Below are 14,471 nucleotides of genomic sequence, written 5' to 3'. Positions count from 1 at the left end.
TTAAAAACGACCCCCGGAGTAGCTCAGCTTGCTGTTTCCCCACATTGCGACAAAGGATCCCACCCCTTTTCCGGTCCCTCCGGCAGAACATCCCCAACCGGAAGGTTCCGACACCTACTCCCGTCTGCAGCCGACTTTCATGATAGCATGTATGTGTGGCTGTTACTTTCACGCTCAACATCTAGGAAATTGTGCATGCAATGAAACTGTAAAATGTTACTATTACTATGAATGACCTTGAAAATCCTGTTAAACCAACTAATGTACGAATACTTCAAACCACGCGGTCAGAGTAGACACCAATCATGCTTTAACTTTGTTATGTGGTCTTTTATTCCCATCTAGCCCTAGTTCAAATTTATCAGCTGTCTTCTCAAGGACATTTATATTCCTGTAAGACACTGATCCTAAGGGTCAGAATCACAAAAGTGCGGAAGCACTTCTTCTCTAAGGGTAGTATAATCTTTAAAGGCACTCAAATATCGTTAAGAGGGTTAAAAGTTCAAATTTGAAATTTATTTCCTGAAAATGACCAGTTAATATACTGGACAGTATATACAATATGTAGTAGGAAACTGTTATCAGACTAGGCAAACTTCATTTAGAACTGGGAACATTGGCTCGGCGCCTGTGGCTCAAGCGGCTAAGGCGCCAGTCACATACACCTAAGGTGGCGGGTTCGAATCCCCAGCCCGGGCCCGCCAAACAACAATGAGGGCTGCAACCAAAAAGTGGCCAGGCGTTGTGGTGGGCGCCTGTAGTCCCAGCTACTTGGGAGGCTGAGGCAGGAGACTCGCTTGAGCCCAGGAGTTGGAGGTTGCTGTGAGCGTGATGCCATAGCACTCTACCCAGGGGGATAGCTTGAGGCTGTCTCAAAATAAAAAAAATTTAAAAAAAAAGAACTGGGAACATTGATCCTTTAACATTTTACTTTTAAATGTACAAAAAGCCTTTCCTTGGATAAGAACAATGATCAATCTCCAACAATGAAGGCAAAAATTTTATATTTTCAACAGGCAGGGTCAAATTGGTAAAGCTCTCTTAAAATCACTGAATTGTACTACTCAAGAATAGTCTTTTACTTATGGCTCCTTAGCTAAAATATTGACCTCTTCCTAAGAATGTGGCTGCAGACTTTTCAGTTGCTATGTCCTCTTCAGAGCTCCTCTCTCCTTAGATACATGACCATCTCTCCATATGAAGGCAGAAAGTTCTGCACAAAAGAAAATTTAGCATGTGTTGTATTTGTTGGAGTGACAGATCAAGGAAAAAGCAAAATGCAAGTATGATAAAATGAAGTTTTAAGAGCTTTATTTAAATATACTTTGAATGTACCACATCTCACTAAGCTTCAGAGCCTTCTCCATTTTCAGCTCCACAAGAAAAGAGAATTTGTGATTTGCCTTAACACTGACAGGAAGCAAAGGCCTCTTGAACCTCTAGAACTAGTTTGACTAGGCTTTGCAAACTAGTTCATGGTACTTTTGTATATGTACTGTGTTCTAGTACTATGTATCAACAAAAGGCTTTTCCATTGTTAAATCTGAGGTGTTAAAAGAGTCTTGTTAGCTGCAATGCAGTATAAGGCCGTCATTGGAGATTATTTTGCAGATTATTGCTATTGTCTCATCCATAAAGGTGTTTTTAATACTTTGTAATTCAACTTCATAATTTTATATATTTTTAAAAATTTCAAGTTAAGGGTATACTGCTTCCTTACAGCTAGACTTTCATCCCTTTGAAATGCTACACTACTACATCCAGTTTAACTGGTTTCCTTATTCACTCAAAAATTCTACATTAAGTTGGTTAAGTTAAAATAATTTTATAATTTATACTATCATAATCACAGTGTGGCAGATTTAACCAATCTGCGCTTACAAGAAAACTGTGTGGATGATACCTGATAAATTTTTATGGCATAAACATAACTCATGTACGTAATATTTCAAGAGCTAATTAAAAGCCCATTTTCTCTTTAGATTTCAGAAATGACAGGCAATTCTACTTAAAACTGTAAACTTAAGGGCTAGCTATCTTCTTTTTTTTTTTTTTTTTTTTTTGAGACAGAGCCTCAAGCTGTCCCCCTGGGTAGAGTCCCGTGGCATTACAGCTCACAGCAACGTCCAACTCCTGGGCTCAAGCGAGTCTCCTGCCTCCGCCTCCCAAGTAGTTGGGACCACAGGCGCCCGCCACAACCCCCGGCTATTTTTTGGTTGCAGCTGTCATTGTTGTTTGGCGGGTCTGGGCTGGATTCGAACCCGCCACCTTAGGTGTACGTGGTTGGCGCCTTAGCCGGTTGAGCTATAGGCGCCGAGCCAGGGCTAGCTATCTTCAAGACAAGATTTGGTAGAAATAAATTCCTCCCTTAAACAAATGAATAAGTTGAAGCTCACAGTCATTTGGCAATTTGCCTAAAACACATCAAGTAGCAAAGGCAGGTCCATCCAACACACTTTAAACTGTACAGTGACATATCACTTAACAGTGAGGATATGTTCTGAGAAACTTCTTAGGCAATTTTGTTGTGGTGTGAACATCACCGAGTGGACTTACATAAACCTAGATGGCAAAGCCTACTATGCACCTAGGCTACAAATCTGTACAGCATGTTACTGTACTGAATGCTGCAGACAACATGCATAGGTATTTGTGTCCCTAAACATAGAAAATATGCAGTAAAAATACCATACTATACTCTTATGGGACCACTGAACATTGTTACATGGCAGATGAATGTACTTAATAATTTTAGAAACTAAAATAAATGAAAATATTTTAAATTGTGTGAGAGGGAAAAAAAAAAACAAAACTCAGTTTAAATGTGAAGATTTCCATAAAGCAATACTACAAGGACTTTGGACCTAATTATTTCCATGTAAAAATTCCCAAATATGTAAAAACTTTCTTACTACAAGTATACTTCCTATATATTTTTTTAAAGAATCAAAATAACTCAGGCACTAAAAATAAAGTATGCTTAGGAAATTTACATATTTGGTGTTATACCGTTAAAAATTTACAGTAAAAAAGACATTTTACAATGGCAGAAAAAATATACACTAATGAGATTCCACACCAATCTTTATTTATATTTTGGGGCCTGAAACAAATCTTGTAATTACCTCTTTAAAATTACATTTTATTTCATTAGTGGTGTGGTTTACCCCCCACTCCACAAAAACAAGTACGACTAATACACTAGAAATATTTTAAAGAGAACCTCTGGAAGAAGACATTTTTTATTAACCAATCCAGACCAATGATAGCTCAAAATTAAATATATTCATTTTTTAGAGGAGTCATTTTAGAAAAAAATTTCATAACCAAATCATAAATCTAATTAACTTATGTGTAAGTTTTAGCATTCACATTCTTAAATCATGGAGACCCTGCTTTATAAAATCTTACCACTCAAGGTAAATTCTACATCACATGTCAAGAAAATAATGAATTTCTAAATTTTCAATAAAAATCTGAAAAACTCAAATATGAATTATAACACTCGCGTATCTAATAATCACATCATGACGGATAAAAGAAAAATCTACAGATTTAACTGATAAAAAGCTTGCAAATTATGGCAGAGTAAATAAAACTGTGAAATATTACTTTTGGATCTAGTTCACATCCTGCCCAAAAATGTGCATATCATAGGCCAAAAGAATTTTTCTGTAGTATTTTATTTTGAAAATATTTCACTTCAAGATTGATCTAAAAAACATTTTAAGATATGAAAATGTTATACAACTTATCTATTACAAATTAATGAGATAATTCTGCAATTAGGTACACTGTGTTAACTCACCTACATAAAAAATATTGCACATTTTCCTTTGTCTCCAGATGTAACTGATGTCTACACTATATAGAATTCCAAACTATTTTAGAGTTATCCTGTGCAATGTCATCTTTATAAATATCAGAACTAAATGCACTGTAAACAGCCAGTTTGGTAAACATGCATTTATTCACAGTTGATTTATTTCCTTTAGATAAATGCATAACTACTCAAAATTCTATAAGAACCTATGGAGAGGTACAAGAGCACACTATATAAAATATTTCTATCTTGAGAGAACACTGATCTTGGCAAAAATTTGGTATTATTTTTAAAATGAACTATTGCTGGTAAAAAGGCATACTTTAAAACTTTTCTGTGTCCTGTACCTGCTTTTTTTTTTCCTTCTTAAAACTTAGAAGCATTTGTTTGGGGAAATTAATCTATTACTGCATAAATGAGTAATCATATGAAAATGGACCCTGAAAGCGGTTGAGCACTTAAGTTAAAATGCCTTGAGAGCACCGCACTCCTAAGTTATGAATACCTAGAATACTCACTGATCATAATTTTAAGAAACTGATAAAATCAGAGTACTTTAATGTTATGAAATTGACACAAACCTGCATTCCTGCACATACAGCATTCCTCTATTGAGTTGAGGTCATATTATACTTTAAAAATATAAATAAATATATTGAATCATGAGGCTTATTTCTATAATAACCTTAAAGTGTTTAAATATGCTTTTAAAACAGAAGTGGATGAGTGCTGAATAGAATTCTAGATTTGACTGTTAGCATCAAACACAATTGTTCCTTACAAATAACTCTATGGGTATACTGACTTGATTGACTGCAGCGATTGCATTTTACAGGAGAGAACCATACTTTATACACATAAAGAATATATTACTGGAAAATCCCCCAAATAGAAAAGTTTAGAAAACTGTCAAATGCTTCCAAATGAAAAGTAAAGATCTGATTTCTTAGCCCACTTCCACACCCTTAAAGTTGGAATTTGACAAAAGTTCATGGGTACAATTTACAAACTTTGACAAACTATGAAGTTAAAACCATTTTCTTTGGGGGTGGTAAGAGGAAGTACCTTTAAAACCTGTTATACAAAATTCCAGCTGCCTTTTTATAAAAGTATGTTCTTTAGACTGAAATCATAAAATTAAGGTGCAAGAATTTAACAAAAATGAACTAAAGAGCTTTATTGACGTCACAGTACATTCAAGAATAATTTTGAGAACATTACAGCTGAAAGAGAATGGCATGTTTATAGTCTTATTATGCACTATTTTTTTTTTTTTTGGAAAAAATGTAATACAAAGAAATCCTATTAAGTAACTTGGAGCAGCATTGAAAAAGTACACCTATTTACAGATTAAAAAAAAAAAAAAAAAACTCTGGTTTCACCTACACAGCCACAATGTGCCTCTATAATGAGACAAGCCCTTAAAACTCATGGAATTTTTTAAACAACATCAATGGCATTCTTGCCACATCATTCCTCAGCGTTTACGACGGGGAGGGGTTGTTGATCTGGAAAAAAAAAAAAGGGAAAAGACAAAATTTAAAAATAAAAATGTATTTTAAACAAAAAATATGCAATTTTAAATAAATAATATTATATAGGATTTCTAACATTATTTAAAACTATGATTATTTATCAAGTACCAAACTGAGTTTATTAAAGAGAGAGAGAAAGGACACTTTCAACTTTGAATAAATTCAGTCAAATTTTTTTAAAAATCAGACAAAATACTTTAAAAAGTATACTACCTTGATCGGGACTTAGACTTGTGTTTGCGGCTTGCCTTCTTACCAGACCTTTGAGATTTCTCCATGGATCGCGATCGACTATGTTTAGGCTTCTTAGCCTTCTTTTCTTTGCTACTTCCTGGAGATTCAGAACTGCTCCTTCCACTAGAATCAGAGCCTGAATGTTTTTTACTATCTTTGGTAGTACTTTTCTTGCTATCTTGTCTAGAATCATGTCTTATGATTTTAACAGAGATAGAACCACTCCTAGAGAATGTTCTTTCACTTTCTCGTTTCCTTTTTAACCTATCATCCTGACTACTGAACTTAAAGTCTTTTTCTTCCCTTTTTTGTTTCTCTTTCCTTTTATCTTGTTCACGCTCCCTTTCCTTATCTTTCTTTTTCCTATCTTTATCTATACTTCGACTTCTCTCCTTTTTTCTCTCTTGTTCTTTAGCCTCACCTTTATGCTTATGACTGCTCCCACTAAGATTTCCACGTTGATCATCAATTTTACGCCTATCTCGACTCCTACTGCGACTGGAACGATTGGTTCGTCTATCCCTTGAGCGACTTCTACTTCTACGCCTCTCTCGGGAAGGACTCCGATTTCGCCGTCTTTCTCTTTCAAGGCTATTTCTATTAGATCTCCTCCTATCTCTCATCTTTGCCCTAGTCCTGCTGCTCTCTATTTTAATTCTGCGAGAGTAGCTTCTACTCCTGCTGCGTCTAACTTTCATTGTTGGAGATCTGCTCCTGCTATGTCTCTTTTTCCTCTTAGGAGAAGATGACCTAGAAGAAGTACGACTACTACCTGAGCTAGAACTGTATGAAGAGCTAGAGACAGTACTGCTAGTACTACTGGTTCTGCTGTTGCTACTGGAACTACCACTACTAGAACTTCCTGATCTACTCCTTCCTTGTTTCTCTTTTTCTTTATGCTCCTTTTTTGGTTCTAAATTTGATATTTCATTTGGAGTTCTCTTCTTTTCATTAACCACATCACCGTCTGCTTCTCTTGCTTCTAGCAGTGATAAACTATTTTGCTCTTTATGCATAAATTCATTCATTTCTTTTGTAACCCTTTCTGTTTGTTGCTTTTCTTCTGAAACAGAAAGACAAAAAAAAAAAAAAAGCTAAGAAAATTACAAGTAAAATGAAAAACTCCCATACTACCAAATTTTAAGCTAACAGAATAAGAGTGAAAGCCACATAAATAATCACAATTTTTCCAGAAGCTACATTAATAAAAAAATAAAAATTAATTTCAGTATTTTATTAACTCAGTATAATTTAAACACATAATGAATTGAGAAGAATAGTAACATTCTAATGGGTTTTTTTAATGGAGAATCTTCAAAATCTAATGTATATTTTTATTCCCACATCTCAATTTGGGCGACCCACATTTCTTTTTTTTTTTTTGAGACAGAGCCTCAAGCTGTCCCCCTGGGTAGAGTGCTATGGCATTACAGCTCACAGCAATCTCCAACTTCTGGGCTCAAGCGAGTCTCCTGCCTCTGCCTCCCAAGGAGCTGGGACCACAGGCGCCCGCCACAACGCCCGGCTATTTTTTGGTTGCAGCCGTCGTTGTTTGGCAGGTCCGGGCTGGGGATTCGAACCTGCCACCTTAGGTGTACGTGGCTGGCGCCTTAGCCGGTTGAGCTATAGGCGCCGAGCCGACCCACATTTCAAATACCCAACCACTACATATTAGTTACCCTCCTGGACAGTGTAGTAATAGAGTATCAAAATGTAGAAGTGGGCTTGGAGCCCATACCTCAGTGGTTAGGGCTGGTCACATACACCAGGGCTGCTGGGTTCAAACCCTGTCTGGGCCTGCTAAACAACAATGACAACTACAACAAAAATAGCTGGGCACTGTGGCAGGAGCCTGTAGTTCCAGCTACTTGGGAGGCTGAGGCAAGAGGATTGCTTAAGCCCAAGAGTCTGAGGTTGCTGTGAGCTATGACACCACAGCACTCTACCAAGGACGACATAGTGAGACACTGTCTCAAAAAAAAAAAAATGTAGAAGTGCATATGAAGCAAGCAAGAAAGAAAACATTTCCCTTTGTCCAATTCAAGTCCTTTAAAAATAAGTGAATTTATAGAGAATTTTAAACTATTAACTCTGCTAACTCAATAGTTACCTTTCAAATTGCCAAACACGATTATTTAAAGAAGAAATTCTAAACAAATACCATTTTCATGACTCCTAGCATTACTGTATAAACTCTTAAAAACTGTACTCACATAAAGCATTTTTTTTTTAATTTTTTTTAGAGACAAAGTCTCACTCTGTCACCCTTGGTAGAGTGCTGTGGCATCATAGCTTACAACAACCTCCAACTCCTGGGCTTAGGCGATTCTCTTGTCTCAGCCTCCCAAGTAGCTGCGACTACAGGCGCCTGCCACAATGCCCAGCTAGTTTTTGTTGCAGTTTAGCCTGGGCTGGGTTCAAACTTGCCACCCTCAGTACATAAGGCCAGGATCCTAGTCACTGAGCCACAGGTACTGCCCACATAAAGCATTTTAAATAAAAAAAAACTAGGTCTCTATGACCCTTAAATATCCTACTTAACAATTTTTTTAAAAACATACTTACATGGAAGAAAGCATGTCAATTACTTTTCATTATTTTTTATTTATTATCATTTCAGATTAATATAAGGGTACAAACAATTAGATTACAATGTTTGCATTTGTTGAAGCATATTGTTTTTCATTTTTGAGACAGGATCTTACTCTGTCACCTGGCCTACAGTGCAGCGTTATCATCATGGCTCACAGCAACTTCAAACTCCAGGCTCAAGCGATTTTTCTGCCTCAGCCTCCCAAGTAGCTGGGACTACAGACAGCTTAAAAATATAAGACAGTTTAAAAATTTTTTTAGAGATGGGATCTCACTACGTTGCTCCGGCTGGCCTCAAACTCCTGACCTCAAGAGATCCTCCTGCCTTGGCCTCCCCAAGTACTAGGATTACAGGTGTGAGCCACCACACCCTGGCTGCTGAATTACTTTTCAATAGTTTTACAAATACATTTTATTTCCTCATTCAAAAAGTCTTTTTCATTTCAAGAATTTTAGCAAGAAATAAAAATGTCCTAAATACCTATGGCTCCTAAAACAAATAAAATATTATAACCTTAATTTCAATTATATCACATACTGTTTATAATGTAGCCTCAATTCTATCCTTTGATATTTTTAGGTTGCTTAAAAAGTAAAAAGAAATACAAAACTGGACAAAATGTACATAAGTCTAAAAGGTATACCTTCCATTTGTTTATCATGTAATAGCTGCTGTTCTTTTTCTTTTCTCCAAAAAGCTTCCTGTTTTTGCCGGATTCGGTGCCGTAATTCTTCATCATCAGTGTCAGATGACTCAGAGCCTCTGTCACTCCTCTCATCTTCACTGTCTCCTGATCCATAACCACCCAGTCCACCTGTGTGCATAAAGCTCAGTCTATCATATGAAAAAATTATACTAAGCATTAAAAACTTTTTAAGGTCCAAGAAGAAAGCTCATTTCTTTTTTCATTGCCTTTTCCTGGAAGAATATGCTTACTTGGGGTGGGGAGAAGTATAAATTCAAAGGCTTAGGAGTTCATAGAACCCTCAGACAATGGTTACTTAGTATCTTCTTCTTTGGTAATATTTCATATATCTTTCACCATAAAGGAATCATGATAATAGGTTTGTTTTACTGGCCATACTAACCAATAAAACCATTTAACAGGGCAGTAACAAAGCCTCACTAAAGCTTAATCAATTCAACTACCTTAATAAAATTTACAGTGACCCTGAAAATATTTCTAAACTTAACTCATTATACAAAGTTTAGAAATCCCAGGAAGTATACTAAGCATTTTTTTCCTAAAAACATTAGAATATTGTATATTTTGCACTGGTACAGAGGTGATACAGTACTGAAACTACTCCCCACCCTGAAGTAATTTAAATAATCATAACAAAACCATATGGACATTTAGTTCTACCCATTTTTCTTGTTCCTATTCAACAAGATGTGGAAAAGGCAAATTCAAGCTTTTACAGCCTTGATTATATATCATGCAAATAGCAAATTATGAACACATCACTACTGTTACCTATAATAAAATAAACCCTTTCTTCTATGTTTGACTTGGTGCAATGCAATCTATATAAAAGCTATTAAAAGCATTAGTGTTTAGGTTCTTCCCTGAGGCATGTATGCAATTCTGAAAGTGAGCGTAGAAACTATCTATAATGGCTAAATTATGAACTATTAAGTACAAACTATATGTGTATATATATATATATCATCTTAGATTGGAGCAATTAATGAGGAAACCCTCCATTATAACTTGCCCCAATAAACTATGAATTAGCTATTATATTTATAATATTCCCACTGTGAATGGTTTAGTTGAAAAAAAAAAAAAAGGCAAATCTTTTATTGGCTCTCATAATCCTAGGAGCTAGGATTTTATAAACTGAGTAGGAATAGTACACTTTCAAAACAGAACATGTAGAGAGACAAGGTAAGTGTGATTTTCCCGTTAGGCCCTCTCACAAATAAGGAGAACACTTACCAAGTCCAGTGAGGGAAGCCAGTGCACTGGACTGTGCCAGCTGTTTTGCAGGAGCTTTGTATCACATCAACAACAGGAACAACATGTTAACACAAATAGCCACGATTTCATAGTCATGAGAGTCTATGGTATTGTTAAATCTACTACTATTGCTGCTTTGTGGGGAGAGAAGAAACATTAAAAACACAACATTCATTTTAAACCAGTAGCATGTCTGGCTTTGAAATTATAATTCTGATGTGAGCTGCAATTGGTTTATAGGGAGGAAAAAAGTTGACCCCCTACTATATCTGTATTTCTATTTCACAGATATTTAATTTTTGTTTTCAATACATTTTTAAAGTGTTACTAAAAAAATGAGGGATCACTTGCATCTGTAAGAATTGTAACTGGTAAACTGTGAAAACCATAGGTTCATAATTCAAAATTTATTAGTGAAAATAAATTGTATTAGAAGTCTTACACCAATACCATGGTATCTTTAAAAAAAAAAAACCATGTGAAACAAATTGAATGTCAGAAATTTTTCAGAATACATTTTAGAGGACAACATTATGATTGTGAATTTGTACTCAGGTACGTCAGATAAAACAAAAATATTTGTATTAAGTTTAATAAGGTGTCTACAAATCTAATCTTTCCCAAATAGATAAAACATGCAAGAAGAGAATATTCAACTATCTGATAGTAATTCAACAAGGACAACAAAAAAAAAGTCCAAAATAGTCACCAAAAACAAAATATCCCCAGAAAAACAAAACCAATTAACACCCACAATATACCTTTCGTTGCTTTCCTGTGTGCATCCTTGGCTACATAATAAATTTCTTCATCTGTGACATCCAGTAGAATTTCAGTCAGAAGCATTTTTGTCAGCAACATCTAAAAAAGATTATTTTACATACTATTTCTAATTATTATACTATTATACTATTTCTAATTATAATATATTTACTATAATATAATACAATTATAAATTATAAATATAAATATAATTATTATATTTATTTTTTGACATTTTCAAAAAATTTAAGATGCAAAGCCAGTTATAAAACATTTTTAAGAGATCAGGTCAGCCATTCCAAGGAAGAGAATATCTCATATATTATTCTAAAGTATTAAACATTAAAAAAAATTTCAAGGCTCAGCGCCTGTAGCTCAAGCAGCTAAGGCACCAGCTACATATACCAGAGCTGGCGGGTTAGAACCAGCCGGGCCTGCCAAAACAACAATGACAACTATAAACAAAAAATAACCAGGTGTTATGGTGGGCGCCTGCAGTCCCAGCTACTTGGGAGGCTGAGGCAAGAGAATAGCTTAAGCCCAGGAGTTGGAGGTTGCTGTGAGCTGTGATACCACAGCACTCTACCCAGGGTGACAGCTTTAGACTCTGTCTCAAAAAAAAAAATTCCAAGATCATTTGGAACAATGAAATTATAAATTTATCTATACAGTAAAGCCATTAAATTCTTCTAGAGATAAAATATTTTAAAAAGTCCCTACAGGCTCAGTTCCCAAAGTTCAGTGGGAGCCAGCCACATACACTGAGGCTGGCGGGTTCAAGCTCGACCTAGGCCTGCTGAACAACAACTACAACCAAAAACTAGCTGAGCACTGTGGCAGGCGCCTCTCGTCTGAGCTACTTGGGAGGCTGAGGCAAGAGAATCACATAAGCCCAAGAGTTTGAGGTTGCTGTGAGGTGTGACGCCACAGCACTCTACTGAAGGCAACAGTGTGAGACTCTAACAAAAAAAATATTCCCTACTAATAAAAAGTTTTAAAGGTGTTTTTAATCTACAAAATATTCCTTCATTTAATAATATTAGTACAAATTAGCATAAATTACTTCTCAGCATTAGGTTAAAAATCTGAGAGAGGAAAAAAAAAGAAAAATATGAGGAAAAGGATGTTACTTAATTTTAACAGATAAAGTCCTTTTATTCTTTTCTGGTTATTGCCCAAGTTGGAATGACCCAGCATCAGCCTAGCTCAATCTCAAACTCAAAAGCAATCCTCTTGCCTAGGCCTCCTGAGTAGCAGGGACTTACAGCATCTGCCACAATACTCATTTTTTCTATTTTTAGTAGAGACCAGTCTTACTCTTGTTCAAGCTGATCTTGAACTCCTAAACTCAAGAGATCCTCCAGCCTCAACCTATCAGAATGCTAAGATTACAGACATGAGCCACATCACCTAGCCAAGTCCTTTTATTTTGAATTACAGTAATATACTAATAAACTATAATAGAACCGTTAAGAGTTAACATTATATAAAACGGGGAGTCCGCCTGAAATAACAGATGGACTGTAGTTCAACAACTGTCTGAAACTGTAGACTAACTCTTACTTAGGTTCTAGGCTCCAGATTACTCATCTATTATAACAAGAGTAACTGGGGCGGCGCCTGTGGCTCAGTGGGTAGGGCGCCAGCCCCCAATACTAAGGGTGGCAGGTTCAAACCTGGCCTTGGCCAATCTGCAACAAAAAATAGCTGGTGGTTGTGGCAGGCGCCTGTGGTCCCAGCTACTAGGTAGGCTGAGGCAAGAGAATTGCCTAAGCCCACGAGTTGGAGGTTGCTGTGAGCTGTGTGATGCCAAGGCACTCTACCGAGGGCGATAAACTAAGACTCTGTCTCCACAAAAAAAAAAAAAAAAAAAAAAAAAAAAAGGAGAAAAAAAAAAAATCCTTTCCACAAAAAAAAAAAAAAAAAAAAAAAAAGAGAGAGTAACCATATCAGCATCTCAATACATTTCAAAGATCTGGTCTTTCAATACAGAAAACATATCATATTACATTCCTAATCTCAGGAAATGGCAATAAACATATATATTATAAATAATAATGACTCTGAGAATTCTTACAAGGAGGAAATACGTTTAAGTTTTTAAGCCTCATGCTTCTGAACATGAATTTTCGTTCAACCTTTCTTGATATTTCTATTTAAAAAGCACACACTTTAGCTCAACTGGCTAAGGCGCCAGCCACATACACCAGAGCTGGCAGGTTCTAATCCAGCCCAAGCCTACCAAACAACAATGACAACCACAACCAAAAAGTAGCTGGGCGTTGTGGCGAGTGCCTGTAGTCCCAGCTACTTGGGAGGCTGAGGCAAGAGAATCGTTTAAGCCCAGGAGTTTGAGGTTGCTGTGAGCTGTGACGTCATAGCACTCTACCCAGGGCAACAGCTTGAGGCTCTGTCTCAAAAATAAATAAATAAATAAATAATAAAACAATTAATGTTTTTTAGGGTCTTGTAGAAAAAACTGTTTAATCACAACACCAGTATCAGGAAATGGGCTTAAAAATTGCTTTATAGGTTGTGATTTTAACTGTTACCTAAATTCCAGATATTTGTTCAGCAAATTCACATATGAATAAACATTTAAACTCTTTCAGAGTATTCAGCTTAAATGTTTAAGATAGTCAAGCAATCGTTTAAAGAACTATATAAATAAATCCTGGCACATTAGAAGAAACTTAACATTCTACCATTTGATACTCTTTCTCTTCTTCAGTCATCTCTGGTTCACTCTGCTCTTCTTGAGGAACTGGCGATGGACTTCTGGTGACTTTCCCACTACTTGCAGCCTCAACATTTTCATTGTCTTCATCTTCTTCATCACTATCCTGTAAGAACAGTATGACAGCCCAAATTAATGTTATGTAACAGAAAATCCTTATCTTTCATATCAAAACTTTAAAGCTCCAAATTAAAAAATCTACGAAACAGAAACTGCTCTCTAAATTACATCTTTGTATACAGATTTCAGTTGACTAGTTATAAAGTTTAAATTACCTGAAAAGATATGTTAAGATTACAAGATAGCTGATGGCAACCAATTATTTTTTCAATTGTCTTTTTTCCATAATCACTTTTGACCTTACTTTGTAAATAATGAGGAAAACATACCTCATCAACAATGGTTTTGAAACGAGTGGCTTGCAGAACTTCAGATACAGACCATGGAAATACATTATTCAGTGTAACTTTTCAGCTATGTAAGAAATGAGGTCTACTTCAAATTGAGGCAATGACAGTAGTCTGTCCTTGTCTTAGACATGTTTAGGTTTCCGTATCCACAGCTAAAAGTATCTCATAAACACTCTTAACAACCTTACTATGTAAAAAGCAAGATGACCACCTGAAGCAGGGGGGAAAATACATGTAACACGAGCCCAAGGGCATCTGGAAGGAAAAGAGGATAGTCTCCAATTTGTTTGACACTTAAAAAATAAAAAAGGAAAGACAAAGTTTAGTAGTATTTTTGATTTGTTTTTATTTTCATAACATACAGAACAAAAAGATACAGCTTTGGCAATGGGTTGTTTTTTTTTTTTTTTTTTT

At 35.7% G+C, this 14,471-nt stretch overlaps 1 protein-coding gene across 3 annotated transcripts in view; it reads right to left on the bottom strand.

Annotated features, from left to right (window-relative positions):
- Positions 1 to 3,068: 3,068 nt before the first annotated feature.
- Positions 3,069 to 14,471, bottom strand: part of PNISR (PNN interacting serine and arginine rich protein) — a 35,176-nt gene continuing 23,773 nt past the window's right edge. Inside the window, exons 8-13 of one of the 3 annotated variants that reach the window (XM_012810388.2) lie at positions 13,616 to 13,753; positions 10,910 to 11,009; positions 10,128 to 10,181; positions 8,829 to 8,999; positions 5,572 to 6,655; positions 3,069 to 5,331 (exon numbers count right to left, since the gene is read on the bottom strand). In XM_012810388.2, the coding sequence (XP_012665842.1) occupies positions 5,301 to 5,331; positions 5,572 to 6,655; positions 8,829 to 8,999; positions 10,128 to 10,181; positions 10,910 to 11,009; positions 13,616 to 13,753 (1,578 nt within the window). In that variant the 3' untranslated portion in view covers positions 3,069 to 5,300. Of the gene's footprint in view, positions 5,332 to 5,571; positions 6,656 to 8,828; positions 9,000 to 10,127; positions 10,195 to 10,909; positions 11,010 to 13,615; positions 13,754 to 14,471 lie in introns of those variants that run through there. The other 2 variants (XM_023518219.1, XR_002775361.1) reach the window with 2 other exon arrangements.

The sequence above is a fragment of the Otolemur garnettii genome, unplaced genomic scaffold, assembly GCF_000181295.1.
Source record: "Otolemur garnettii isolate 467f Iridium unplaced genomic scaffold, OtoGar3 scaffold00132, whole genome shotgun sequence".
NCBI classification, from domain to species: Eukaryota; Metazoa; Chordata; class Mammalia; order Primates; family Galagidae; genus Otolemur; species Otolemur garnettii.
Note: the sequence above shows the minus strand (reverse complement) of the source record. Positions and strands in the feature narration are given on the sequence as shown.